At 38.8% G+C, this 27,010-nt stretch overlaps 1 protein-coding gene across 1 annotated transcript; it reads left to right on the top strand.

The window, feature by feature from the left end:
* Nucleotides 1-1,807: 1,807 nt before the first annotated feature.
* Nucleotides 1,808-24,874, top strand: LOC115372861 (cytosolic phospholipase A2 delta-like). Its single transcript, XM_030071023.1, has 21 exons — nucleotides 1,808-1,817; nucleotides 2,519-2,689; nucleotides 3,945-4,081; nucleotides 5,174-5,305; nucleotides 6,759-6,831; nucleotides 7,778-7,914; nucleotides 9,301-9,453; nucleotides 9,760-9,800; nucleotides 9,912-9,954; nucleotides 11,701-11,755; nucleotides 13,445-13,572; nucleotides 15,942-16,079; nucleotides 18,105-18,241; nucleotides 19,628-19,850; nucleotides 20,067-20,184; nucleotides 20,602-20,739; nucleotides 20,858-20,974; nucleotides 21,728-21,904; nucleotides 22,747-22,919; nucleotides 23,062-23,239; nucleotides 24,660-24,874. The coding sequence occupies exons 1-21, from the start codon at nucleotides 1,808-1,810 to the stop codon at nucleotides 24,872-24,874; spliced, it is 2,694 nt and encodes an 897-aa protein (XP_029926883.1).
* Nucleotides 24,875-27,010: the final 2,136 nt, after the last annotated feature.

Here is a 27,010-nt window from a genome sequence, read left to right as displayed (position 1 = left end):
CAATCACAAAAAGGTGCAGAATTCCAGCAACGGAACTACTCCCTAAATCAATCACACACACATAGCTGTTTAATGTTTGTATTATGTATAATAATATACATAACGTATAATGTCAATTTATTAAACTAAAAACATTACCTTCAATCGAAAGCATGAAAAGTAAGAACTGACAAAAGTTTATTTTGGTCGACTATGTGAAGTGGAAATGGCAGATGTTGAGAATTTCATAATGCTGGAGGAGGTGCGCTCCTCTGAGGGACATATGTTGAGTTTTCTGTGAGTGCTCCTCATGCTGGGATCTGCAGGGCTGATCCCCTTGAACAGGTGCAGGAAGACCAACCAAAGGCGTGAGGAAATGAAGAGATGTTTTGTGAGAGTGCAGATATTTTAGCTCTCAGCTGTACTCTGTATGGGTAAGCATCGTAGTACCTCTCAATGAAGCTTGTCTGTGCTCTTCCATTGTCAGTGCTTTTTCTCTGTCCACAGTTAAACCTTGTCTGTCAAAACTGGCCAAGGACAGAGCAATCCAACAATGAAGTGTGAATGTTGTGACAGGATACAGTGATCCATGGTGCTATAGGAAGAGTGGGAACCTGTGTCCTGCTGTATATGCTGCAATAACCCATGTTATTACAATTCCTATACACCTTACACAACTATCTAATTTGGAAAAGACTTTTATGGACACATTTCCTCAAGACAGTACTCTTTGGGTGTTCAAACTGGTATTCTAAGCCTATCCTACTGTAGGTGGGAGCTCTTTCTGTATACTGTCAAGACTTAGATTCCACCAGGAACCACACTGAATATGAGGGCGTTTCTTATGGTAACACTTTGGGGGGAAAAAAAAAAAAAAAAAAAAAAAAGATGAGGATTCATCTGCAGCTATGTAATTTGATTTGTCTCATGGCATATCTGCAATAAATGCTGTTGCTGTTCAAGAGAAGTGGTATTTGAATTGATAATTGAGTTTTGCTCACACCACCAGAGGTAAAAAAAAAAATGTGAATAAAAAGGTGTGTTGTTAAGCTTCTTGGTGCATTTGAATGTGTAATGACATTTTAATAATACCTTGTGCAGTCATGAATACTAATCCCAGACATGCCAGAAATTCTTTGATCAAGGTCTTACATGTTGAACATGGAATTCTATTTATCTAGGACATGTACAAGGACTCTGTTAGGGTCCAATTAATGAGGAGTTTGCACTATCAAATACATTTTGTAGCTACACATTGTCGCTATAACTCAGAGAGAATTATCTTTGCCTGTTACATGTCTGTTTGCTTAACATGCTTAACATCATTCAGAGATGTTTTCAGATATTTTTCAAAATGTCAAAAGACAGAGAGGTGTGTAGAACCAAGCAAGTCATGACAGAATTTACATTTGAGGAAGTAACAGTTGGAAATGTTGTTCTATAGAGATCCACAGTGTGGTAAAGGGAAAACTCAAGGAACGTAATGGGAACATAGTTGGCTAAACAAACACAGGAAATCCAGAAAACCACAGTCGCTGACAGTCACCTGCCAAAAGCCAGAACATCATGGGTGTGAATCTCTCAAGTTCCCAAACTTACCTCTTGGACCTCATGTTTCGATCAACAAAATGACAAAATGATCATTGTTCCAGTCAAAGGCTCAAGCAAAAAAGAATCCCTTCAGGCCCGACGTAGCAGATAGTACAGCTTTGTCTGCAGGTCTTTGTCAAATGGGCAAGTGTTTGGCTAGTAGCCTTGATTTTTACAAAATTATCAATAGGACTGATTTTAAGAGTAGAATAATGATATATTGGGAGGTAGCACAAACATGGGGGAGGGTAAGTAGATAAAATATGTTTTTCTGCTCTACACTTGAGGCTTGGGACGCTACTGGAACTTGGTGCTCTCACCCAATGTTATAAAATGAATGCGAAATGTGCTGACATAATCTAAAGTTTATAAATATGAATTTTAATGTCACATTTTAAAATTGTACATGGTTCTGTGCAACTGAACCTGATGTTTGTATCCCCCTAATTTCATCTGAATAAAATGAACCAAGTCTTATACAGTTTTACACATTTCAAATTTAGTGAGTGGTCTGGCTATTTCCATTTCATCTAGATCCTCCTCTGAAGTGTTAAGAATAAATGTATTAGAGTATCTAGAATGAAGAGACACAGGTGTGAATCACCCATGAATTTAATCACAATTCTTCCGTTAATCAGGATTCATAGCAGGGACAGTTTGGTTAGACTTGTGCTAACAGTAGATATATCCCACATTCTTAGCTGGAGGTATGAAAAGATGAAAAGGCTAATGGAGGGCTATAGCGTGAAAAGGGTTTATTTGTGCCTGTACCGACATGTCTGTGTCTCACAATGAACTAAACACATGCAATCATGTGTTACATAAATTTAATCGGGCTTTTGGATAACACATTTCTTCTGTGCTGATACCAGACATTTCAGTTCTCCATGCAAATGAAATCTCTGCTTCTTGCTAATTGTCCAGTTTTGGTTATTCGTGCCATGCTTAGTCACTTTGCAGACATGCCTCTCTATAAAAACCCATGGCACTCAGTTCCTCTCCAACAGCACTGCCCTGCCTGGGTCACCTGCCACTGGAGCACTTACAGCCATCGCCAACACTGCAGGACAGCAGCTTGCATCTCTGGGTGAAACTGTCAAATCCACTCACAATGCCACCGGTAAGTACAGTGAAATCTCCCTAAGTAAAAATTACAATAATGCTCCTACAATAGTCTGTATATACAATATTGAGTGTCTGTGGGATATCTATTTATTTATTAATTTCTTAAATCACTTCAAATATTTCTATTACAATAAAGTCAGTGAGTGTAATAAAACAGAGTTTTAGGAGTTGCTTTTACTGCAGTAATCCATACAAGCAGGGTCGGGCGGGCTTTAGGGTAACAAAACTGTTGCAACTTGTCTGTCCAGCAAAGAGGAAAATTATTATTATTATTATTATTATTATATTGCACAAACTAGAAATAATGCAACAATATGTCTGTGAAACTCGATATTCACAGGGTCACCATGTTGACATACATAAATCCGCCTTTCAAAGTTAGATTAGTAAAGTAACCCTCAGTAAAATTATGGATTTACGTCAAGGAACAGCACAATCAGTATGCCTTGCTAAAGAGCAAACAGTTGTTGCCTCTCACTACAGTTTGTTGAGCCTAGTAGAGAATAACATGTGCAGCTGAAGAATCCAGCTACAGAAGTGTGATGAATTCACATAAGAAAAAAACATTGCCCTGATTTCTGAATCATCTCAGAATTCTGAGACAAGTTTTCTTGAAAAAAAAAAAATCTGTTTTTCTGAATTAATGAGATAATTATGTCAAAACAGGTTAGAATTTTATTCTCAAATGACGCTTTTGTGTCAATCAAACTTGGATGGAAGGAATAAAAATTGAGATCTGAATTCTCACCTGTGAAAGCAGTAGGTAATCCCTTCTTGACCAAACAGATTTTTTTTTTTTTTTTTTTTTTTTGACTCAGAGGGAGAAATCAACTGATAGATACATCTCTCTGCATAGAAAGGACTTCTGATTCTTACAATTTCATGATGTTTTCTACGCCTATTGGTGATAATGATAAGCAAGGTTTACACTGAGTAGGTTTCTTGATCAGAATAGAGCAGGGTGCTCCATCTCATGCTCCCTTGGTTTGCCTCAATCAACAGATGAAAACTGTCTCCATCTACAAATTAAAAGTCACCGTCATTGGAGGACAAAACATCCACTCTGAGGATGTTTGTGAGTATAACTTTCATTTGACCAGCAAGAAAATATTTGTGCTATGCTTTTTAAAATGAAACTCCCCCACTTCTTTTATCATTCTCACTTACCCCAACAAGGATTTTTTGTCACTGTGGTGTTGAATAACTTCTCTTACTGTACCCTGGCTCTTGTTTCCTGCTTTCCACTACAGGGTCCGATTCAGACACCTACGTCACCCTGCGTCTTCCTTCAGCAACGCCAAAGACTTACAGGACAAAAACTGTGAACAACAGCCAAAGACCGCAGTGGAACGAAACTTTTAACTTCAGGGTCCGCAGCAATGCAAACGTGAGGCTTCTGTTTATTAACTCTGATCAATTTTAGATGAATACTCTTTTAACAAAACTTGTGTTGTTTCTGTTTCTGTTTCTTTTTCTCTTCTTCCTCCTTGTTTTCAGCTGTATCACTTCAACCACTAATCTCATGTACCCCCTGCAGTACTCCAACATACCCCTAGGGGTCCACAGATCATCATTTAAGAACCACTGGCATAGATCATTATGATAAAATAGTCTAACATTCTGAACCTAATATTCAAACTGCACGCAAAGACATAGAAAGTCATAAAAAAAGAAGACTCCAAAAGCATCAGTGTGTATTAGTCTAGGAAAGCAGGAAAAAAAGCAAAAATTCTCCACACTGATCACATGATTTAGTTTATTCTGCCTAAAAAAATCTGTTCTAAATCAAAAAATCTGTTTATTAGACATCCTTGAATTTTCATGCTCCTCTCTCCTGTTGAAGCTGCTAAACTTTGTCCAGGGGAAGCCTGCTTCTCATTTGAAAATCTGTTTTCTAGAACATGTAGGTGGTAGCATGGGACAATCTTAATGCTAATAATGACATTTCACATTTATGAATGAAAAAACGCTCCTCTCTAATGTATCACACCGAACTTCAATTCAGTTCAATTTTATTTGCATAGTATCAAATCATAACAGAAGTTATTTCAAGGTGCTTTCCAGTAACCCAACAGATACTGACCAGGTCCATGGGCCAAAATCTCCCCCAAGAGCAGCACAACAGTGGAAACATTGGCGAGGAAAAAAACCCTTTAACAGGGTAAAAAAAAAAAAACTGAAGCAGGTCCGCAGCAGATGGCCGCCCATGCTGGATGGGTGGCCATCAAATCTTCCTTGAATGGAGGGATTGGGGAAGGGATGGAGAGAGAGAGAGAGAGAGAGAGAGAGAGAGAGAGAGAGAGAGAGAGATCCTGCTCTCATATGTCTCTGATCAGAGCATCTACACAGGGAGTACCAGGAAACAAGTCAGACATTCCTTTGAGTCTCCTGCATTAACCTCTCCACATGATGCTGTGCCAAATGGAGTTGTAGACACGTCATAATCAATAAACAACAAGCTCCTCTGCTGTCTTCCCAGAATATTCTGGAAATAAAGCTGTATGATGAGGACTCCATGAAGACAGATCCTGTTTTGTTCCTGCAGCGGTTTGACATCGGCACTCTCATCCCAGGGGAGAAGGAAACCAAGATCTTCATCACAAACCCTGAGGTGAACATATCAGGAAGCCATCGTAAAAACAGGGCTCAGCATGAGTCGGCATTCTCAGTATCGATCTGGGAGCAGCTCGACTTCCTTAGACATGATGGAATATAGATATGCCAACAGCAGAACTTCAATGTCATTCATCATTCTCCATCTACACTCCTGTTCTGAGAAGTCTGATTAATACGTGAATATGAAAATGAATCATGGCAAGGCTCCTGTGTCAGCTGCCTGACATTGCTCAAAGGTAGAATTCACTGTAATCTCATGATGAAACATGACTCTTGTGCCTTCTCTCCCACAGAAAAAGAGTGAGCTCTGGATTGAGTTTGAGCTAATCAAGATGTAAGTTTTGTTTGTTCCTGTTTTCATTTTCCTCTCATGCAAAGATGAAGGAAATTGCTGCTACCTGGAGTGAATTTCTCCAAACAAAATGTTGTTGTATTGTGATAAAATGACAATAAAGGTCAATCAATCAATCAATCAGTCCCTGGAAAGCAATATTCACAATAATTGTCTTTTTTTTTTTTTTTTTTTTAGTGCGGGGCCCACTGTGAAATACCTCACAGGGAACCTAATTGTAAGGTGCCTCGTGTGGGATGCTGACCACACACACACACACACACACACACACACAAACACAGACAGACACAGACACACACAAGATTAAAAGCCTATACCAGTGATTTTGAATGTTTTTCATTGCAACAAACCATTTAGCAAATCATGCAAGGGTACTATAGATTTCATAACATATAATCGAAATCCCTCCATTTTCAAATTAGAATTTTTGGTTGAAACAGCCACCTTACAATGCTCTTCTTTTGTGGCGAACTTTAGTCTTAAGTCTTAACTTAAGTCCACCATTCATAAACCACAGAACTGATAATTGGGACTATTTTCCAGCAGAGTGACTGTCTTACTCTGCCCAATTTCAAGTCATCAAAACACAACAGTTCTGCTGCTTTTAGGAAAACTAATGTGGAGGACTTTATTATGGTGATGGAGTACTGGTGTGAAGAAAGTTTTAAGTTTCTGAAGTCTCTTTCATATTGTAATGGAATGAATGGAAACCAACGGCTGGAGAAAAGGTTGGAAAATGACACTGGAGTTGTAAAACATGTCTGCTTTGCTTTAGGATTAGCAGAAACTTGAAGTTTCAATAGTTTATTATGCTGAACATGCAAAATCACTGGTATGGACATTTAAAGACACTCTTGTAATTTCTTTACATCTCAAGATCAATATCTCAAGAGACTTCCTGGCCAAAGAAGGGATAAATAAATGAAAATAAATAAATGACATACAAAGCTGGGCTTACATATAATATAAAGCAAGAAATTACTCAGTTAGACACATATGGTGAGCTGACCCTGGTAACCCTAACTGGCCCTATAATGGAATGTGGCTTACTCTCACTCCATGCTTCTACTTTTCACAATTCTGCCTAATTCAACAGAAAGAAACTGTCTCCTACAAGATCTTGAGAGTCACAGTCCTAAGAGCACAAAACCATGAATCCCACGACTATGGTAAGTAGAGTTCTTTTTCTTTTTGTAAGAATTTGTACCTGAATATTTATCCCTCTGTTCACTCTCAGTTTTACTTTCATTATATTTTGAAAATAACACATACACAGTTACCCCACTACAACTACCCTGACCACCTTTGCTACTTGTTACAAAATATCAGCAGTGAGACAGATCCGTTATAGTCAATGATTGTTTTTTTCCCAACAGCCAGCATGGACCCATTTCCAAAGTGCCATAACACTGCGTTCATGGTTTAACCTCAGGAGAAATAAATACTTTCAAAAAGAAGAAACTCTAAATTTTTTCTCCATGAGTTTTAAAGAAAAGAAGGCTGACTTGATTGGTGATAGCTGATGTCTGAGTTCTCCTGAATGCAGCATGAGCAGAAATTACTGCTGACAAAAAAAAGTTTTTTTTTTGTTTTGTTGTTGTTGTTGTTGTTTTTAATGTATTTATTTTTTTCATAAGGGAATACTCCAAAATTCTGGGCAAAATCCCCTTTTAGACGGAGCCAGGCTAATGACTCCCATAGACTTCAAGTCTTTATGCTAAGCTAACAGGAAATGCTACCCATAGGAATTGAACCACTAGATATACACAGGCGAAAATAGTATCCAACATCTTCTCTTATTCTGGGGAAGTTGGGAAAACACGATTTAGCGTTTGTTGGAGTATTCCTTTTAGCAAAATACATCTGTATTTTCCTAACCATTACAGTAACACATTCAGCAAGCATTTTTTGCAGTAAAAGTCACTTAAATTTTGAATTTATTTTGCTGAAATTCTGAATTGTAAAGTGTCATGTTAAGTATGTTAAGTATCTGAACAAAAAGTGGCTTTGTTAATTTATCTTTGGGACATCTACTTTGGGATATTTACTTAAGTAGGATTGATATGGCTGACTTTCACTTTTGCTTGAGAGTTTTTTCCTGTTCCACTTTTGCAGGGTCAGAGTCAGACTGCTACGTTACTCTGTGTCTCCCCTCGGCTTCAACAAGGACCGAGCGGACAAAAACCGTGTCAAACAGCAAAGTTCCAGTGTGGAACGAAACCTTCACCTTCAGGGTGTCCAGCCATGTTAAAGTAAGACCAATGTATACTGACAATTCAATTCAATATGAATGTTAGTATGTTCGTAGTAATAACTGTTTCTGTACCTATACAGTTAGCACAAATGAGTACATAGTACAAACAATATCTCACGTGTGGGTATGATGACAAATATGATGACGATGTTGAGATCCTGTGGGCCACTGATTAATGGACATTAATGTTCCATATAATGTTGTGCTTATGGGAGCCCGCACTTTTATTTGTTAGATCTGGCAGTCGGCAGATCTGGCTTCCCTAAAACAAAGAACACCAGAACATAAAACTGCAATAACAACACGCAAATCATGGCTCCACACTGACACCCTTTTCATTTATATCCATAGCTGGGATTTGAGAATGAATTCCCTGGAGTCTTCTTGATGTATTTGTCTAAAGGGCTTTATATGTGTATATTACCTTCAAAAATATACTCAATATTGCAATGAATAATTTGTCATATTTTAACTCTTTAATGTCCAGATGTTGTAGTGTGACAGTTGTGCCAAGTTGCTATTTATTGTGGAGACATTGAGGTTGAGGTTCTTATAATTTTGTTTTTCTATTTTTTCCTTTTTTCTTTATGATGTCGACTAGACTTTGAGGTGCCTTTAGTGTTTCATGTACTGTATATATCTATTGTTACATTATTAATTGAATGATACATGTTGCTTCACACCTGCTACTGATGATCTAATCAGAAAAAAATTAATGTTTGCCCAATTTTGGCAAACGTTTGTCAAAGTCGCATGTCAAAATACGAAAAGCTTGAGTTAGGGTTAGGGTTAGTGAGTTGCTGCCCTTCCCTTTCCAATAGGATTTCAGTTTTGAGTGCAGTTTTTTTTTTTTTTGGCAAGCATCCCTGTCCTGAAATAAATTGACTGGTCAGCCATCACACACCTGACACCTGAAGTACACACACACACACACACACACACACACACACACTGGTAGAAAAGTTCTGCTGCACTGCCTTCCAAAGACTCAAACTTGCAGGCATGTTACTCCTGCCCATGCCCAGTAAGTGAGGTCACAGTTAGGACCTTGTCATTGGCACTGATGAAAAATCCCCAAGGTGCACCGTGCCTCTGGAGGGAAGTGCAGCAGAACTGTCCTGTTTGTGTGTATTCCCTCTGTAAGGCCGTGATTGGAAGAGTTAATGCCGATTGTCTATAAGAATGACAATAGGCATTAATATAAAGACAGAGGAGAGCTGGTGACAAACCCTCCCAATCTTTGCTCTCAATATATTGATACATAAATTAGTGCACAATGTGACTTTAGCACATTTTGGAACAGCTGTTTTCTGCACAGTAGTTGCCGACATTGACAGTACACAAGCCCCCACGATTACAGCGCACTCATCTTCTGTCTCTCCAGAATATTCTGGATATAAATCTGTATGATGAGGATCCTCTGAACTCTGACGACCTAATTTCCACAATTATGTTTGACGTCAGCAAGCTCACCCCAGGGAAGAAGGAGACCAAGGTCTTCATCACCAACTCAAAGGTGAAAAGGGGATCAGTGTCTGTACTGAGACCAGTTATTTTTTCTCAGACATTTTTGGCTTCATCTGTCTGTAAGGTTTCGTGATATTACTATTTTAAGTAATGTAATCTGAGCAATGATCCTCAATCTGTACTCCTGTTCTTAGAAGTCTGATGAATACACACTTAAATATGACAATTAATCACAAAACTACTACTATCTTGTGTATGTAGTGCTATATTTTGATTTTATTTACTTGACATTGCTCGCAGAAGCATAGATCTCAGTTTGATCTAATTGATCTAATAATAACATTAATAACATTATTTTACACCTTCTTTTGTACAGTTGAGAGATCAACTTGTGATGGAGTTTGAACTTCTGGAGAGGTAAGAGCTCTGCACAGCTGTGTTTTCACTTTGCCTTGATGTAAAGACTACATTTACAGTGATTTCTTCTGTCTGATGCACATAATAAAAAAATATTTTGTCTTTTTACAGTGGTGAGCCAGCTCATGAATACCACACAAATGGCATCTTAGTGGTAAGATTTCCAATGTTGGATCCTGACAGCACAAATACCCAAACAAAGACACTCTAAGAACCAACATGATGGTGTTATGCACACAAAAGCTATGCAGTTGCCAGACAAATTAGTATTTATTCTTTTATAAACACATTATATGTTGTGCTAAACTGAGATATTAATTCAATTAGGTTAATTCAACAGGTTGCTGGGCATACAAATAACAACATTGGGTTATGGAAGGAACATACTGTACATGATGAACCCTATATGACATGACTCACACAACTATAAAAACTGCAATTACAAACAGAATGTAATGACAATGCAATTAAAACTGAGACATGCTTCACATGAAGGTACACACACCACACTTTATGCTACATGGGCTCACAGAGTTCAGAGAGGGAATGGTCTGCCACTTCGGGTAGCAGGATTGCCACCCCGGGGTAAAAATTCAAATGCTTGTTGGAAGGGATGGGTCATTTAGGGTGGAGCATGCTTTTTTAGTGTATGTTGTTCACGGAAAGAAGCCACCGACCTGAGTGGAGTTAATACAGTTTTGGAACAGACTGACATAATGCTCTGAAGATAGTTTCTGTTCTTAAAGGGGTGGTAAGTCCAGTTAAAGACTGGGGTTTTCTTAATTATTCTTAAGTACTATCTCAATCATACACCAGAATTTGAAAGTTCCTGAAAATCAGCAAACTGTAAGGAAATAGGGGTTACATTTGCTGCACTAATACATTCCAGCAAGATTGGGTGGCTTTATTTACCCTTCTAGCAGGGTAAACACAGTCACTAATAACATCATTTAAGCTTCAGCTCTACTAAGGTGTGTAACAGAGCTAGGGCCCTGGTGTTGTGCTTGCTGACTCAATGGAATGGATCTGATACACCTAAATGGATCAGAACCTTAACTAATGTCACCAGTAACACCTGTGTTTACCCTGCTGTTTCATGTCAAAATGGCTGCACAGGGGTCTTTTGTGTGGACCCTGGTAAGACCAACCAAGTGTCCAGCAAAGTGAAATATCCTGCTTGTAGGAACTGAAATGGACATGGGTCTTAGTGCTGCAACAAGATGTTACCTAATTATTTTACTAATACTGATGTAGAAATCCTTTGTTAAAAACTTGGAGGCTTTGGAGCCACTTTGGAGGCTTGTAAAAGTTGAGTTGATGTGAGAAGCACTTTGCTAGAACCTCTTCTGATATAGTTAGCAGTGGATTTGTAAAATGATCCTCTGCAAGCTATGCTAACACTATGATATTTGATGACAGCTCTGATATTTGCTGAGGATAGCAGATGTAGTTGAAAAATCAGTCAAACAGTAAGGCTGTGTTCTGATTGGATTGCGCCACCATTAACTGTGAAGGTATTTTCTTAATCCCACCCTGGCAAAACCATTTGACTTAAGAGTCTATAAGTCACTATAAGCCACTGCCTGCATGTATGCAAACATCAGTACAGTGGACAAGACAAGACAAGGACTGAAACTTAATTTTGGTGGGAATTATTCCTTTACTGATGGCATATTGGATAGGAATCAACAATATAAGAATAATATGGGACCACAATGTCTGAAAGCAAACAATAACAAATTGTGACTGTAAATCTAAAACTATAAATTAAAATTGCAATGTATTAAGGCAGGAGGGTCCAACCTTACCTTTGACTTTTGCAGACAATAACAGCATTATGCATTATGTGTAACCTCACTTTGATAACAATAACCAGAACAACACTCTTCTCTTGTGCCAGGCTGCCCCACTCTCTGCTTTGGATGTCCGCATCGACAAGCTACGCAGCAATAAGAGTATGTACTATCAACATTAAACATAATTGACAGCTCTGTCCACACCAAAGAGTTGCTGTCTTCCCATTTTTCAAAACTCATTAGCAAAGCATAGAAATGTTCTGATGCCAATCTAACCTCAGCAGATTAAGAGTAAATTTACAGACATGAAGGACTGTGTGTAGGACTAAGAAATGATAGAAGAGATGTAAGTGATGTAACTGTTAAGGATGTTGGGGGAGCAAAGTCTGTACATCTTGAAAACATAAAACTCCAAGCTGCGACTGCTGTAGCAGGATGCACCAACTGAGCAGTCAGGGCTCTGTTTTTGTGCTGGCATAGATTAAGCACAGTATCTTAGAGCAGGCCAAGTGGCATTTTCTTTGTCTGTTTCCCACTGACATAAATTCTTATACCAGTTGACATATTCACTTGTACATAAAAAAAACGAAAAAAAGGCAGAGTCTCCATCCGTGTCTGTAAGTCACAATCACTTGGTGCATGTATGAAGGCCATCCCTTCTTGTTGATTTGCCCTCTAGCCATTCAAGAGCAGCAAGAATGTTATGTTGTTCCATCTAAAGTTGAAGGATGTGGTGAGCATTTTCAAGTGCCACGCAATTACTCCCACCTTTGTGTATGCATGTGGTTTGGGTATGTAACAAGGATACCAGGTGCCTCCCTGTGGAGATGTTCCGGGCATGTCCAACTCAGACAGCACCCCAGGGCAGACCCAGAACACACTGGGGGGATTACATATCCCAGCTGGCTGGGGAATGCCTTGGAGTCCCCCTAGGACGAGCTGGTGAATGTGTCCATGGTAAAGGTTGCCTGGACTGCCTTGCACATCACCACAATCCATCCATGGAAGGATGCGAGGATGGACACATTTATATGTGACTTGGATCTAATAAAGTTGGGTATGACATCAAGTTTGATGCATGTAGACTGTACGATGACCACACCTACTGAATCTTATAGGCTAAGACACAAGTCAATGTACAAAAAAACATCATCAGCATACATCATCCATCTCAACTGGTGTAGAAGTAAATACTGAAGCTAACGAAGAATGGAGCTCTTGCAATGGTGATATTAATATGTTTGGACAAAAATCCAAAGATAAGATGGGGGAGGAGAATGTGTACCCAGTTGTTCTCTTCTTTGTTGGAATCCCAAACATTTTGTTTTGCTTGCTTTACCTCCATCACTGCGTTTAGCACTAGTGTTGTGATCAGTGCGTCATTTTATTCTGCATTCCTGTTGGTTGGTTAGCAAAAGTAGGTCGTAGCAGCAGTGACATTGTGAGATGGTTATCTTAAATTTCTGACACTGTCAGAATTTTGTCTGATCTTGACTATCTTGACTATCTTTGGTCACAAGACAACAGCCACCTTTGAACCTCTCTCACAGCGCCACATAGGAGCACTGTTTTGGAACAATGACCAAAGATATCACATTTCATATCACATATCACATTTCTTCCATGTTGGTCATCTTTCATGCGGGACAGCCCAAAATCGCTCAGTGTTTACCCAGCTGTAGACTCAGAAGCGCAGGTATTTTCAAGGCAAAGGCTGGGACATGAAGTGTATGCTTGTGTGCGTGGTAACTTCTTTCAATAACAATAACAGCAATAACATTGTACTCATTGCTACTTTGTATGGACACAGGAAACATTCATATCTCACTTGTTTTCATCTTTTTCCAGAGGGTAAGAACATGATGCTGAAACTGAGGGGTGCCTATCAGGAGAGGAGTGATGCTCAGAATTCCCAGGATCAAAATCATGTACGCTTCTATATCAACAGGGACTTGGAGACAGAACTAGGAGTGGTGGTGAGTTGTAATTATTATCTTGCCATGTTTTAGGCATCATCACGCCACTGAATGACAAGCTCCTTAACACTAACTCCCAAAGTGTATGATAGTGAATATCTACAGCAATCCATATTAGGAACTCCATCGCTCCTCCCCCTTAGCCCTTAAGTATCAACCCTTCACTTAAAAAGCTTCAATTCTTAGTCAGTCCATCCAGTTGAATCTATCTTGATAAAAGTACAATATTTATATTTGGTTTGTAGGTAATCCACATGAAATATTTATAATATGCAAGTAAAGTAAATAATTTACTGAGATGAGCTAAGCTGCTTTAGCTATGTGTACTTTAGCCATCCTATACTGGTGGCTACATTAGGAAAAGCCCATGGTAGCTACCTTGTTTATTCCATGAAAAAAACATCCCCTAGTGCCTCAAAAAGCTTAAATGTAATGCACGAATATATGAATATGCAAATATACCAGCTCGTAACCACAGCTCTGTTCAGAATGTGGGAGTCCTGTCCCATGACAATCGTGAACATTGTGTCATGACTTTTTTTTTTTCAGCAAATCCCTTAGTTGCACTAATATTGTTCATGTGAAGCAGACATTTTGAGTTGGTCTTGTTTTTTTTTTTTCTTTTTTTTGAAAACAACACACAAGCAGCAGTCCAGCGGCAGCACCATAACCAGCAGAGCTGCTGCTAATAACATGCAAAGCAGCGCTACGTCAGCTGATGGCTGATTGGCTGTGGGATTTGTGGTGTAGCAAATCCAGCTGCCCCGGGGCCCGTCTGAATCTCAGATTTTAAGGGTGTTCACACACCACTCCACCTTCAGTAGAGGAGTGTGAAAACAGCTGTCTGGTGACAAACTTTGCAAGTCAGTGTAGTCAAGGTCAGACATTTTTGGGGACAGAAACATAAGAAAAACACATTTTCAAGAGGAGGGGGTCTTTAAATTCACTGCAGTGAAACACAACCATCAGTGAGAAACTGATGGTTTCAGAAATATACAATAATTACTGAATCCCTACCTACAATAACACAGATTTAGTGTTGTGCTCAAAACGTGCTAACAAATCACCAAATTAAAATGTTTTTTTTTAATCAAATTGATTTTGTGTGTGTGTGTGTGTGTGTGTGTGTGTGTGTGTTTTAGCACACAAGTAAGGATGTGACAGATGCAGCTGCCACTGTTGTTCCTCTGATATCTTCCACCAAACTGCAGCCGCTGCAAACCAAACGTGACAGCAAAGTGTCTCTTCTTATTGATAAGGTACGGTAACTCATCATGTTTGCAGTGAGGTAGCTTGTGTGGTCGCTGTTTTCTCACCTGACTCAACTCAAACTCATGGAAGCAAGCTGTTAGCTCAGTGGTTTTAAAAGTGGAATCTGGGGACCCTCAGGGGACGTTAAGGGTGTTCCACAGGCTCCTCAGCAAAATCAGGAATAGTTTCATGTTATGCCAATTTAAAGGCAGCCTCATAAAATGTGACCCAGCAATGACATTTAAATAATCATTTTAATAATTATAAGTATAGTTTTCTTTTCATTTTTTAAAAATGTTTTGCTAGTTTTCAGGTAAAATTTGTGTGTTAATTTTCTGCTATTTGTTTAACTATTTTTCTGGTATTTGTTATGCAAATTTTCAGTCTATAAAAATATGTGTGAGTGATGATTTGAATTATGGTTTAATCTCACAATTTTGAATTTATTTGAGAGGTATGCTACCTCCATAATGAACACACACACACACAAAAGTGGTTGTCTGGGGCTTAATGAGAGTCAACCTGTGTCAATATCTCCAAATCTATTCAGTGGATCACCATGAATTTTAGTAACAGTCTTCATGTTGGCTAGATGATGAAATCTGTCCATTTTGATGACCTTCGCTCTTGCGACACCAGCAGGCGTAGTGGGGTAACTGCACTTGTTTTCTCAATGCACCTCCAGGGCTCTGTACTATAGCATAGGATTCATAAAAATGCAAAGAAAAGAATACTTATTAACAACTCCAATGATGGATGAAGCCATTCTTCAAACTCTTTGGGGAAAAAGGGGTGTTTTCCAATAGTCTTTGGAATAATCATCTTGTCCATTTTGTACTGCCTGTCAGCACTACTTTTACACCGAGACTTGTCACCTGTTTTGTCCATGACATGTAAGTACAGTTTGAGGGTTACAATTCAGACAATTACATAATAATGTGGTCTATTCCCATCACAGGACACAGTGGATTTAGACCTGCACACAACTGATTGGTAAGGTCTGACCTTCATTCAGTAGCAGTCATTCATAGTTGACAAGTTTTAGTGTGTGTGCAAAGTTTCTCCATTTTTATCTTAATATCCCCCTTTTTTTTTTTTTTTTTTTTTTTTAAATCCAAAGTCCGGACGATTTTGGTATGCGTCTGGATTTTGACATCCCACCCCAAGAAAGAGAATTCCTGCAGAAGAGGAAAGTCTTAGTGGGACAGGCTTTGCAGAAGCTGTTAGGCCTCAGCTCTCCACTGGAGCCCAAAAAGGTACATTGTAGGCTACTTGTTTTGAAATTCATGCCTGAAAGGGAGGGGATTTCTACATGTGGATACTTAATGTCCAAATTAATGTGTCACTGCATTTTGAATTTTTTTTTTTATTCATCTATTTATTTATTTATTTATTTATTTATTTATGAGCTATCATATGTTTGCTAACTGACATTATTTTTCAAATAATGTCAATTAAATATTGGTTAATTCAAAGCTAAATTTGTGTGTGCAATTTTCAAATTCACTTCAAATGAATTTCATCCCTAAATAATGGTTATTAGTATCCTTCATTACTAATAATATTGGCCCTGATTCTTGGGAATTTGGATAAAACAGGTTTTAATTTTGAAAAAACAAGTGAGTTAAATTACAAAATCTGAAGGTATATCATTATAGGCCAAGGTCTTGGCTGTTCAGCAATGTACTGGTGCAAGCTCCTCATTTTGCATTTTTTTTTTTTCATAAAATAGGCGTTTTTCCAGTTATTACTTTTGTTTTTGTCAACACCGCCACCGTTATGTTTTTTTTATTTGAAAAACATATTTTTGTATTAAAAGAGACTATTACTTTAATAACTCAACAGCACCAAAGAAACATATTGTAAGCATATTCATTTAAAACAAATATAACTGCCTCTGACGGTGGTGACACTAATATGACGGTGGTGAGAGTGGCCTCATTAAAACATACATTTCCAAAATTTATACCACTCAAGTCTATGGCTTCTTGCTTAACAACTTTATTTAACTATTTGGTACAAAAAATAACAATCCTGAGCTCTGTTATAAGCATTTTTCAGACTTCAGTCATCACCGTCAGACAGAAAACCTGACGGTGGTGACGTCTGACGGTGGTGACAAAAACCTGCTCTTTCACATGATAAGCATGAGTTGTTCACATTAGCCAGTTTGTTTCCCCCCTGTTGCTACCTGCATCAGACCTATTCTTAAAAAGTATACATTTATTCCATAATCTAATCTAATATTTTTTATACAGAAGTGACGGTGTTGACATGTTATGGTTGTGACAGTAGCAGTGTCCAAAAATATGAAGGGATTTAAGAGAAAATAGCAAACTTCCAGGAGCCTGAGCGGTCTTGAAACATGCAGTAGAGCTGAAGGTTTGAAAAGGGCTCCTCAGGAATGTAATTGACCTTGTAGTTTTTTTATTATTATTTTTTAAATATATGTCTGACGGTGGTGACGAATATGTGGGACACATTTTGAGCAACCACAAAATAATAGTAAATATTGTTCAAAACTCATCGTTTGTAGTTTTTAATACATATTATGATGTACTCTTTCATGTGGTAAATATATTATTCAATTAAATTATTACTTTTTGTTTTTTTAATCAAGTTGAAATGATTATCTCCTATCCGAGGACAACTGGTTTTGTAGGCCATGGGCCAACATATAATCATTAAATTAATACAAATTAAAAATAAACCTATAAAAGAACCTTACAAATGTGCAAAGGACCCCCAATTATACCTTTGATTCTTTTTATTAATTAAAATGTTGTTAATTTCCAACAGAAATAGCATTTTTCTAAGTGGAACATGATTTATCCAAATTCTCACGAATCAGTGATTGGTCAGTAATATGAGCTAATATGAGCTCTCTGTGGGGTTTCTCTTATGTAGTAATACACAGTTTGCCACTGGTTTTGAATGGGGAAAGCTCAAACATTTCAAGCTGAAAGGGATTGTTCACCCTTGTTATGCTTGTTCTGTAGAACAGTAGTGCTGCTATCCTCCTCTCATTGTTACTGAGTGCTGGATACTGGCTGGATGCTCCAAATGCTAACTGTTAGCCTCCTGCCATTGAGCTGGACTTCCCCCCAGCTAATTTTCTTGGAAACAAAGGCCGTAATTGACTCAAACAAGGTTAAACATCATGTTACAGATGTCACTTTCTAAACTAAAACACACATACAACTATCAAGTGCACATGAACAATGGTGTTGCTCAAATTATTGTTTAAAAGTGTATTTTCCCCCTTCTTCCACTTTGCCCAGGTGCCAGTAATAGCGGTGGTGGGTTCAGGTGGTGGGACCAGAGCGATGACAGGCCTGTTTGGTGGTCTGAAGGGGCTGCAGCAAGTGGGCGCCCTGGATGCCGTCACTTACATCACTGGTGTGTCTGGATCCACATGGTGAGTTAGCAATGTGAGGCATCGGGCCGCACAGTAATCTCCCAGCACTGTATCACAATATAGAGCTCAACAGTGATCGCACACTTTTTGGACAGCTCAGCTTCCTGAAGCGAATTTCCCATTAATTTATTCCAAAAAATATTTCTGAAAATTGTTATAAAAAGAATTTTAAGCCTCAAACTAAGTCAACCAGCTATGAGATTAATTGTGACTATAAAACATTTGATCATCAAAACAATGGAAAACGGAAAAAGGCAATGTGCAAGATTGTGTATAATCATTTTATGAATAAAGGAACAATGCATACCATAACCCAGGGGTGTCAAACCGATGCCATGGAGGCTGAGAGGCTGCAGGTTTTCATTCCAAACAAAAACTCCACCAGGTGACTTCACTGATCAGTCCCTCCTCTCTGCTGTAAGGAGGGGTAATCAGTGACCTTGATCATCAACATGGTACAGTCCTTTGGTCCTGACTGCAGTCATTGCTCAGGACATTTGCAGGTATGGTAGAAGTTTCCACGGTAACAACCAGTTCCACCAATCAGAGATGCATTTTGGGTAGTATAGTAGTACCTCTCCATGGCATTTCTTAAAAGAATGTTGCACGGCAGCAACCTTGACAACAGCAAAAACTCACAATTTCTGTGATTATAAGCTCTCAGGCACTGCCACTTGCTGTGTATCAGGCCTGCAGATGATGACCTCATCACATTCTGCTTTGCAATGGGATTTAGGAACAAGGAAATCCTGCTGATTTTAGCCCAGAATCAGAGCCCATAGTTGTTTGTTGATGTTTTTTTTGTTTTTTGTTTTTTTTTTTGTCAAATTTGTGACTTTATAAACTCAGAAATTTTGAGATTTTTTCCTCATAAATTTGTGAGTTTTTTCTTCTAAATTTGCAACTTTAATCTCCCCACCACCCCCCAGTCCACTAGTTCCACCAGTAATTTTTTTTATCCCTGCAGAGGCCCTAGTAGGCCATCATAAGGTTGATCTCATACAGAGCAGGTACCATTGTTTTACAATCTTGTAGCTTGTTTTAAGTCTGCCTTCAATGATTAGGACATTATGGCTAATAATCACTATCCTTGTTTCAGAATATGATTGGAATTTCACTTCCAGAACGTCACTGCTGAGCTCTACTGGGTATTAGTAAATTTAAAGGGAAAAAAAACTTTTTGTACCCATCTGCTCTAGAGCTGTTTGTGTAAGAAAGCAGCTATCCCTGTGTGGGTGTAGCACTGTGTACTGCACTAGCTACTTGTCTGTCTGACCAAGTAACTGACCAAGTGCACCACTGATTTTATGTAAGCAGAACCACCACTATGCTTTTCTTGTTTTTTATCATTTTAACCATGTCACAATCTCTATGTCATTCCCACAGGGCCATGTCGACCCTGTATCAGGATGCTAACTGGTCAAAGCAGGACATAAACAGTGTCATCTCAGTGATAGAGGGGAGGATTACCAAAAGCTTCATGAGTTCCCTCTCCAAAGAGAAACGGAGGTACTATGACCATGAAATGGAGGAGAGAACGAAGGAGGGTCACCTTATGTCCTATGTTCATAAGTGGGGCCTGATTATTGAACATCTACTGTTTGAGAAGGTAAAGAATGGTCTACCCTCTGTGACCAACACATTATTTAAGGCTTCATAAATTAATATTAGTGTACAGATAGTCTTAAGCAGAATGTTTGGACATTTGATTGCAGTAATTCCAATTTATGTTTTATTGTAATTTTTAAATAGATATTAAGCATGAATGCCAATTGTTTTTGGTTCATTGACTTGTCACGGTGACAACATGTTTTTGGTTTTACAGAAAACAACCACGACCCTGTCTGACCAGGGGAGGGCAGTAAGTGATGGCCAGAACCCGTTCCCGATATACACAGCTGTCAACATGATGGATAAAATATCAGGCTGTGAACCTGAAGCTGGTAAAGATCCTCTGGCATTTTTTTTTAACCCTCATCAAAGCTAAATAGGTTATGCTTGATTTGATTTCATTCTCTTGATCCAGACCATATTTTGTGTATATTTATACTATTTATTTTATGATGAGGCCAAAGGGCATACGCTGCATTTTTATAGTAAAACTATATATTAACAAAAGGGGTTGGCAGGGTTCATCAAGTGAAATTTTGAAATGTTTTATTATCTAATTACTAATAAGAGCATTAAGCAGCTTTGTTTGACAGGGTGGATTCTTCAAACCTTGATTTTGCATAAAATCTTTTAAAACATAATACATTTTTTTTTTTAGTGCTTACATACATCCTGTTAGCAAATGATACCATAGAAAGTATATTGTGAAGAAATAAAGCTGATCGATTTCCCATTTGATTGATTTTCAGAGTGGTGTGAGTTTACACCTTATGAGATAGGCATAGAAAAGTATGGAGCGTTTGTCCGAACTGAGGACTTTGGGAGTCATTTCTTCCTCGGTCATATGATCAAAAAACTCCCAGAAGTCAGCATCCCATATCTGATTGGTAAGAACACTGCAGTTCCTTAATGAATACATTGGCTGAGATGTCAGCAAATATACATAGCTCACAGTCTGGACCCCTCTGTACTTTAATGAGACCTCTTTGATGTTTTCATCATCAGGGATATGGAGCAGTGCCTTCTCTGTCAGCCTCAACCAGCTATGGCAGGTTGCCACAGGTAGCACGCCGGCCCCTGAAGAAGTTACAGTTGACAGCCAACAGGCCAGCCAACAGGACGGTGGGTTAATGGACAATGGTTAATGGTGTTATTTTTAGGAATTCTGTCACAGCCAGTGTCCATTTTTTTCTTTTTGTGCTTAGCTTATAGAATAAGTTTATATACTTGATATGATGTGTGTGGTGGGCACTCCTGTGGCTCACCCGGTGGAGCGTACACCTCGTATTGGGGCTGGTTCCTTTCCTCTCTCTACTGTAACTGTCAAGCAAAACAGAAATGCCCAAAAAAAATCTCTAATAAATAAATTAATTAATAAATAAATTAATTAATTAATAAGCAAGCAAGCAGATGTGGGTGGTGAAATTTTCAAGCTAACAGTTGGGAGCATATCTATGTTACCAAGGCCCTACATTCACTGAATGTAATTTTTTTTTTTGCAATTTTCAAATACCATTTCTGATATATTTTTCTGAACATGTACTGTCAAATTATGCAACTCCGATATAACAGAGCCATAGAAATTATTGTTCTTTTCATGCTGAGAGGACAATACTTGAGGGAAGACAGGGCTGCTTCAGTTTGAAAAAATAACATTAAAAATACAGGGAAACAGGGACTGGGAACGTAGGATCCCAGGAACATAGGGCCCTGACACAATTCTGCATATTGTAGCAAATCCTGAGCTCTAAAATTAGGAAAACAAAAATAACCAAGATGAGTCCGTATTTCCGATCTGAAGCACAGACACATACACTTATCAGAGAACCTTCAGAGAACCTTAGATACATGTTGTTATGTGCCTTTCATTTACAGAAGATGAAGCTGAACCATCAACCATGGACACATACCTCGTGAACCAATGCACGGACGCCACTGGGTTTGAACGTTTCCTCAAGAATCGTCCAGTCGTTGCCCAGGTGTACAACTTCATGAGAGGCCTCTTACTGCACTGGGACTACAATGAATACTGCAACTTCAAAGCCTGGAACAGTAGGCCTCTGAGACCTGTTATCGATGTGTACTGTGCAAGACTACTGACTTGTCCAACTAAGGCCATGATCATATGGGACTTCCCTGCTGAAACACAAAGCTCAGCTGTGAGGTTAGGGAAGGGGCAAGCAGCCATGTGCCATAGTGAGCCGAGAGGCTGCAGGGTTTCAGTCCAACCAAAAACTCCACCAGGTGATTTCACTGATCACCTCACCTTGAAGCAGAGAGGAGGAACTAGTCAGTGAAATCACCTGGTGGAGTTTTTGGTTGGACTGAAACCCTGCAGCCTCTCAGCCTACTATGGCACATGGCTGCCTGCTCCTGCATCAGAGTTAGGGTTAGTTAACTTAACTGATGCTACATTATCCTTGCTGCTATTTAATTACTGTAGCATTATCTATTTAAGCTGTAGAAACAAAGGGGAAAATACTGATGACATTAAAAGTAGACTACAGAATCTTAGTCCATGCTGGGGGTGTGACTACATGACATTGTTCAAGGGGGAACTAAACACAGAAAGGTTCCTCATTTAGTTCAAGAGTCCTGCCCTGATTAAAAAAAGCAAGAAGAAATGTTTCAGGGGCTCTATTGTCCTTCATGGATGCACAACACAGTATGTTCATCTTGAAGCTCCTCAACATGAAATGAAATGCAAGTAGTTTAGAGGAGCCTGCCTGGACCAAACATCTGAAAATAATTCTTAATTCTGTTATCACAACCTGCATCACCTTTTATAAAACTATATATCGTTTTACTTGACAGAATGGGTCATAGTTTGAAACTAACCACATGCACCTGATTCATTCTAATCTTGCTATCAACACTGACTATCTGTTGATCAGACACACATCCAGATGCCTACCCAAACAGACTGACACCCAATGACCCCATACTAAACCTAGTGGATGCTGGTCATGCCATCAACATTGGCTGTGTGCCCATCCTGCGGCCACAGAGAGAAGTGGACCTCATCATATCCCTCAGTTACTCATGGGAGCCAGCCAATATCTTGAAGGTAGGTAGATCGAAGCACAGTATATGGAGGAGCTTTTCACTTCATTAGTAGAAAAACATTATATCCTCAGACCCACACACACTCAATGTTTGGCGTTTGGCAAAAACTAGCGTGCTTTCCAACTTTCCACCAGGATTTGCAGAAGACAGCTAATTACTGCAAGGACCATGACATTCCCTTCCCCAATGTTGACTATGCCATAATGGATGCAGCGCATGAGAAAGAGGTGTATGTCTTTGAGGATGGAGAAGATCCAAACGCCCCCATAGTGCTTCATTTCCCGATGGTCAATGACACCTACAGGCAGTTCAAGGCCCCTGGTAAGTCACTGGGACGTTTAGCTGGCAGCATTACATTGCAAGCAATGAGGTTATATAGGTTACCAAAATTAAACTATGAGCAATGGATGAGCAAATCCAAACCTGATTTTAACAAAGATAGCCTGAGGAATGGCACAAATAGACCAATGAGACTGGTTTCGAAATAAGCGAGTCAAACCACAAGGCGAACACGTGGACATTCAAAACACAGTCAAATGACAGGGAGAAGGACACAGCAGGAGGACATGCAGAATCGCGCAGTCAAACAACAGGGGGAACGTCACATCTGGACAACATTCATAACAACACAGTCAGATGACACATCAAGACATCATGCAAAGTGACAGTCAAATGACAGGGAGGAGGACACATCTGATCGACTTGCAAAACAATATAGTCAAACGACAGGGAGTGCAACGACATGATAGAGGTTCCATTTTATGAAGTTCCAAAAAACATGTCAACAAGTTTTTTCCACATGCGACAAAACACAACACGTGACAAAACATTTTTCTATATTCAGCTTTGAACTGCACTTCAGTTGTGACAAAACTATTTTGACAATCATGCTATCGACTGCTCACCTCTCATAACATTTGTCTGTGTCAGTTCAAATTGATACTGTACTTCTGTCGTCTTGCACTCGAGTGTAATACATCCACCATGTTCAGTCTGTCAAGAGCTTCACCAGGAGTGTACTGCTCCAAAATGCATGAAGTAGATACAGACCAGACAACAAAACAGTTGTGAGCGGCAACTCAAAGCTGAAATATTGTTATTAGCAATATACAATTATTTTAGTTTCATTTTCTCCACTCTTGTCAGACCCCTGGTTTCCAAAATGACATAATTAGTTTGTGTCATGAGTCCTGCCACTGCATCACCTTGCAGCAGCGCTCCAGTCCCACAGTCAGCCTGCAGAGGGAGACAGTTCAAGGGCAACGGCAAAAAATAGTTCTGTCAGTGAAACCTGAATAAACATGTAGTGCATCAAAAACATTTAAACACACACACAAAACAAATTGATTTTTAAATATATTGTTTAATAATTATGAATATTGTTTTCTTGTAGTTTTTTGAAATATATATATATTTTTTCATTTTGAAGTTTTTTATATTTATTTTGCTGTTTTCTTTACAAATTTTCTAGTAATGTGATTTAATTTTTTATTTATTGTTTTTCTAACTATTGATTTCATGTAAGTTTTTATTAATTTGCAAATGTATGATCCTTCATGCATCTCAGTAGTGAATTGTAGTGAAATGAATCTCTTCATTAATCTCTTTAACACTTTATGACATAGTGTTTTATGATATATCAGTTCTTTCTGATATGTAGCAAGCTAGCAGTTTTGTGCTTTTGTTTTGTGCCATATAAACAAACAAAGGATTTCATTTAACATATCACATGACTCCGCAGGTGTGCCACGGAAAGGTGAGAAGGAGATGAAAGCTGGGGAGGTGGATGTGAAGACCAACAAATCTCCATACAAGACCAAGAACCTGACCTACTCAAAAGAAGATTTTCGGGCCTTGGTGGATCTGACCTCCTACAATGTCATCAACAACAAGCAGCACATCCTGAATATTCTCCGCAGGGCTGTGGAGAAAAAGGCTGCAAAGATGACACAGTAAAAGAAAAATCTTGGAGCACAGCTTGTCCACCGCTGACTTAGTGCTTTACATTATTTATAATAGGTTAGAGCATATTTCCTTAGATGATGATCATTTCAAACTGTAAGCATCATATCAATCATTAGTTATCTCAGTTGGTGTTGGTAGGCAAATAGCGTTAATGAATATATGTTACAATAACCGTGGTATTACAGACTTTATATAGTGGTGAAGTATCAAAGAAGCATTACATGTGTGCATGAAATGTCAGCAGTAAAGTGGAATATAAAAATAATGATTCCAAAAAGGTTATCGCACCAGATGCACCCAGAAAAATGAGCACAGTTTGCTTTGACAGATGACAGAGACCTTTACTTTTCCAACCTAAGCTGGCTTTAATACCCAGCCACCTCATAGAATTAGGTGAACATCAGTTTGTAACTTAGACTAGGATGACAGGACTGTAATTTACCCTCTACCCTGTTTACAGTGCTATACTAAGAAGAAGCTTGGCTTTGGGGACAGTGGAACTTCTAGAAACAATGTTGGTTACGAGGTTATGTTAGTGGGACATGGGTGCCTTCACAAGTCTGAAATAAACTATATAAGAAAGGAAAGAACCACTGAAATCAGTCGGTTCTTTCTTCAGTTTTTCTCCTTTCTTCAGTTCTTTCTTCCACTTGTCAGCATGCACATCTGGCTTCTAAGTTTGTCATCTCCAGTATGTTGTTTTTCAATTGGGGATGATAGCTGAAGGGCAGATTTTATATCTTCAGTGATGCTCACTGGAAACCTAGTGGGCCGTGGAGTCATTCTGACAGTGTTGTGAGATGCAGTGGTGGCTGATGACCCTTTGGTTAGTTCGGGCTGCAGCCTGTCTCTGATATAATAATATAAGTTAATGATAAATAAGTTAATAATATGTTTAAGATAAGACAGTGTGTGTGATTACAATAAATATTACAGTCATAAATGTGTCTGCTTTGGAATGCTTAAAGAATGTGCAACCTCTGCCAGAGACAGAATACACAGAACTACCCTATTGCCAGTATGCATCCATCAAAAAGTAATCAATAAACTGGAACAGTGATTATCATTATGGCTAGTATTGTCTATGTGTCTGCATTGTGGTGCCTAAAATGTGTGTCTAACTTGATTCATTCATCCAGCCTACCAGATTTAGGCAGATTTAGGCAGATGCAAACTACCAAACAGAACAAAATAGCCGTCAGTAGAATTTGACATCCTGATTCCAAAGTATGAATGAGCCTTTTCATAAAGGTGTCATGGCAACAAATACAGCTGTAGTTTATGTAAATGATGTTTGATGAGGCTCTGACAGAGGTTAGAAATTTTTTATTGTCCGCTTCAGTGTAAATTTGTTTAAACTGAACAAGATTTCTGTTAACATGGAGAGGGGCTACAGAGAACTGATGGGAAGAACTGTTTGACTCTCCAGATTAAAGGCTCAATTGTAACTATTGAAGTGCGCACTCTGAACAGCATGGAACATTTAGGGTGTGTCTGAGTCCACTTTTGCTACTTTAATTGTGGAAAAAAGGGCTGTTCCACCAGGTGCATGGTTTACAAGGGTTGTACTTAGTCTTTTGATTAATTATGACTGTATTTTTGGGTATAATATGCGATAGACTGATATCTCTCATTCCCAAGCCAGGTGTGCTTGCACCTTGGTGGGTTGCTAGTATAATGGCAGATTTGCAAGGTTAGAGGGAAAGCTTCTCTTCAGGATAAAGTAAGTAAGTAAATAAATAAGTAAGTAAATAAAGTTTATTTAGTATAGCACCTTGCACAGAGAAAGGTCACATCGTGTTTCATCAGAGTAACACTGATTACAAAAGACAATAAAAACGCACAAGCAATATAACATAAGCAACAACAGACCTAACAACACATCTAATTCCAACACTAGACAGCATGAGAAACAAAGGCCAGTTTGACCTGCTGGTGATATGAGGACAGAGCAGGTCACTGATGTACGCAGATGCCTGACTCTATAAAACTCAACAAAACAAGAACCCTAAACTTGATTGGAAGCCAATGCAACGAGGTAAGATGGACGTGATATGAGTCATCCTACTAAAGCTGGTCAACAGCATTGCAGCAGCATTCTGGACCATTTGTTGACAGTCCACAGTT

This window comes from Myripristis murdjan, chromosome 15 (assembly GCF_902150065.1).
Source record: "Myripristis murdjan chromosome 15, fMyrMur1.1, whole genome shotgun sequence".
NCBI classification, from domain to species: domain Eukaryota; kingdom Metazoa; phylum Chordata; class Actinopteri; order Holocentriformes; family Holocentridae; genus Myripristis; species Myripristis murdjan.
This window is presented reverse-complemented; position numbering and strand designations above follow the sequence as displayed.

Bases quoted from the DNA above. Each gene is read 5' to 3' on its own strand.
- LOC115372861 (XM_030071023.1), top strand. The intron at 2,690-3,944 runs GTAAGTACAGTG...TTTCCACTACAG, and splicing joins ATCCACTCACAATGCCACCG to GGTCCGATTCAGACACCTAC. The intron at 20,975-21,727 runs GTGGGTTAATGG...TTTCATTTACAG, and splicing joins ACAGGCCAGCCAACAGGACG to AAGATGAAGCTGAACCATCA.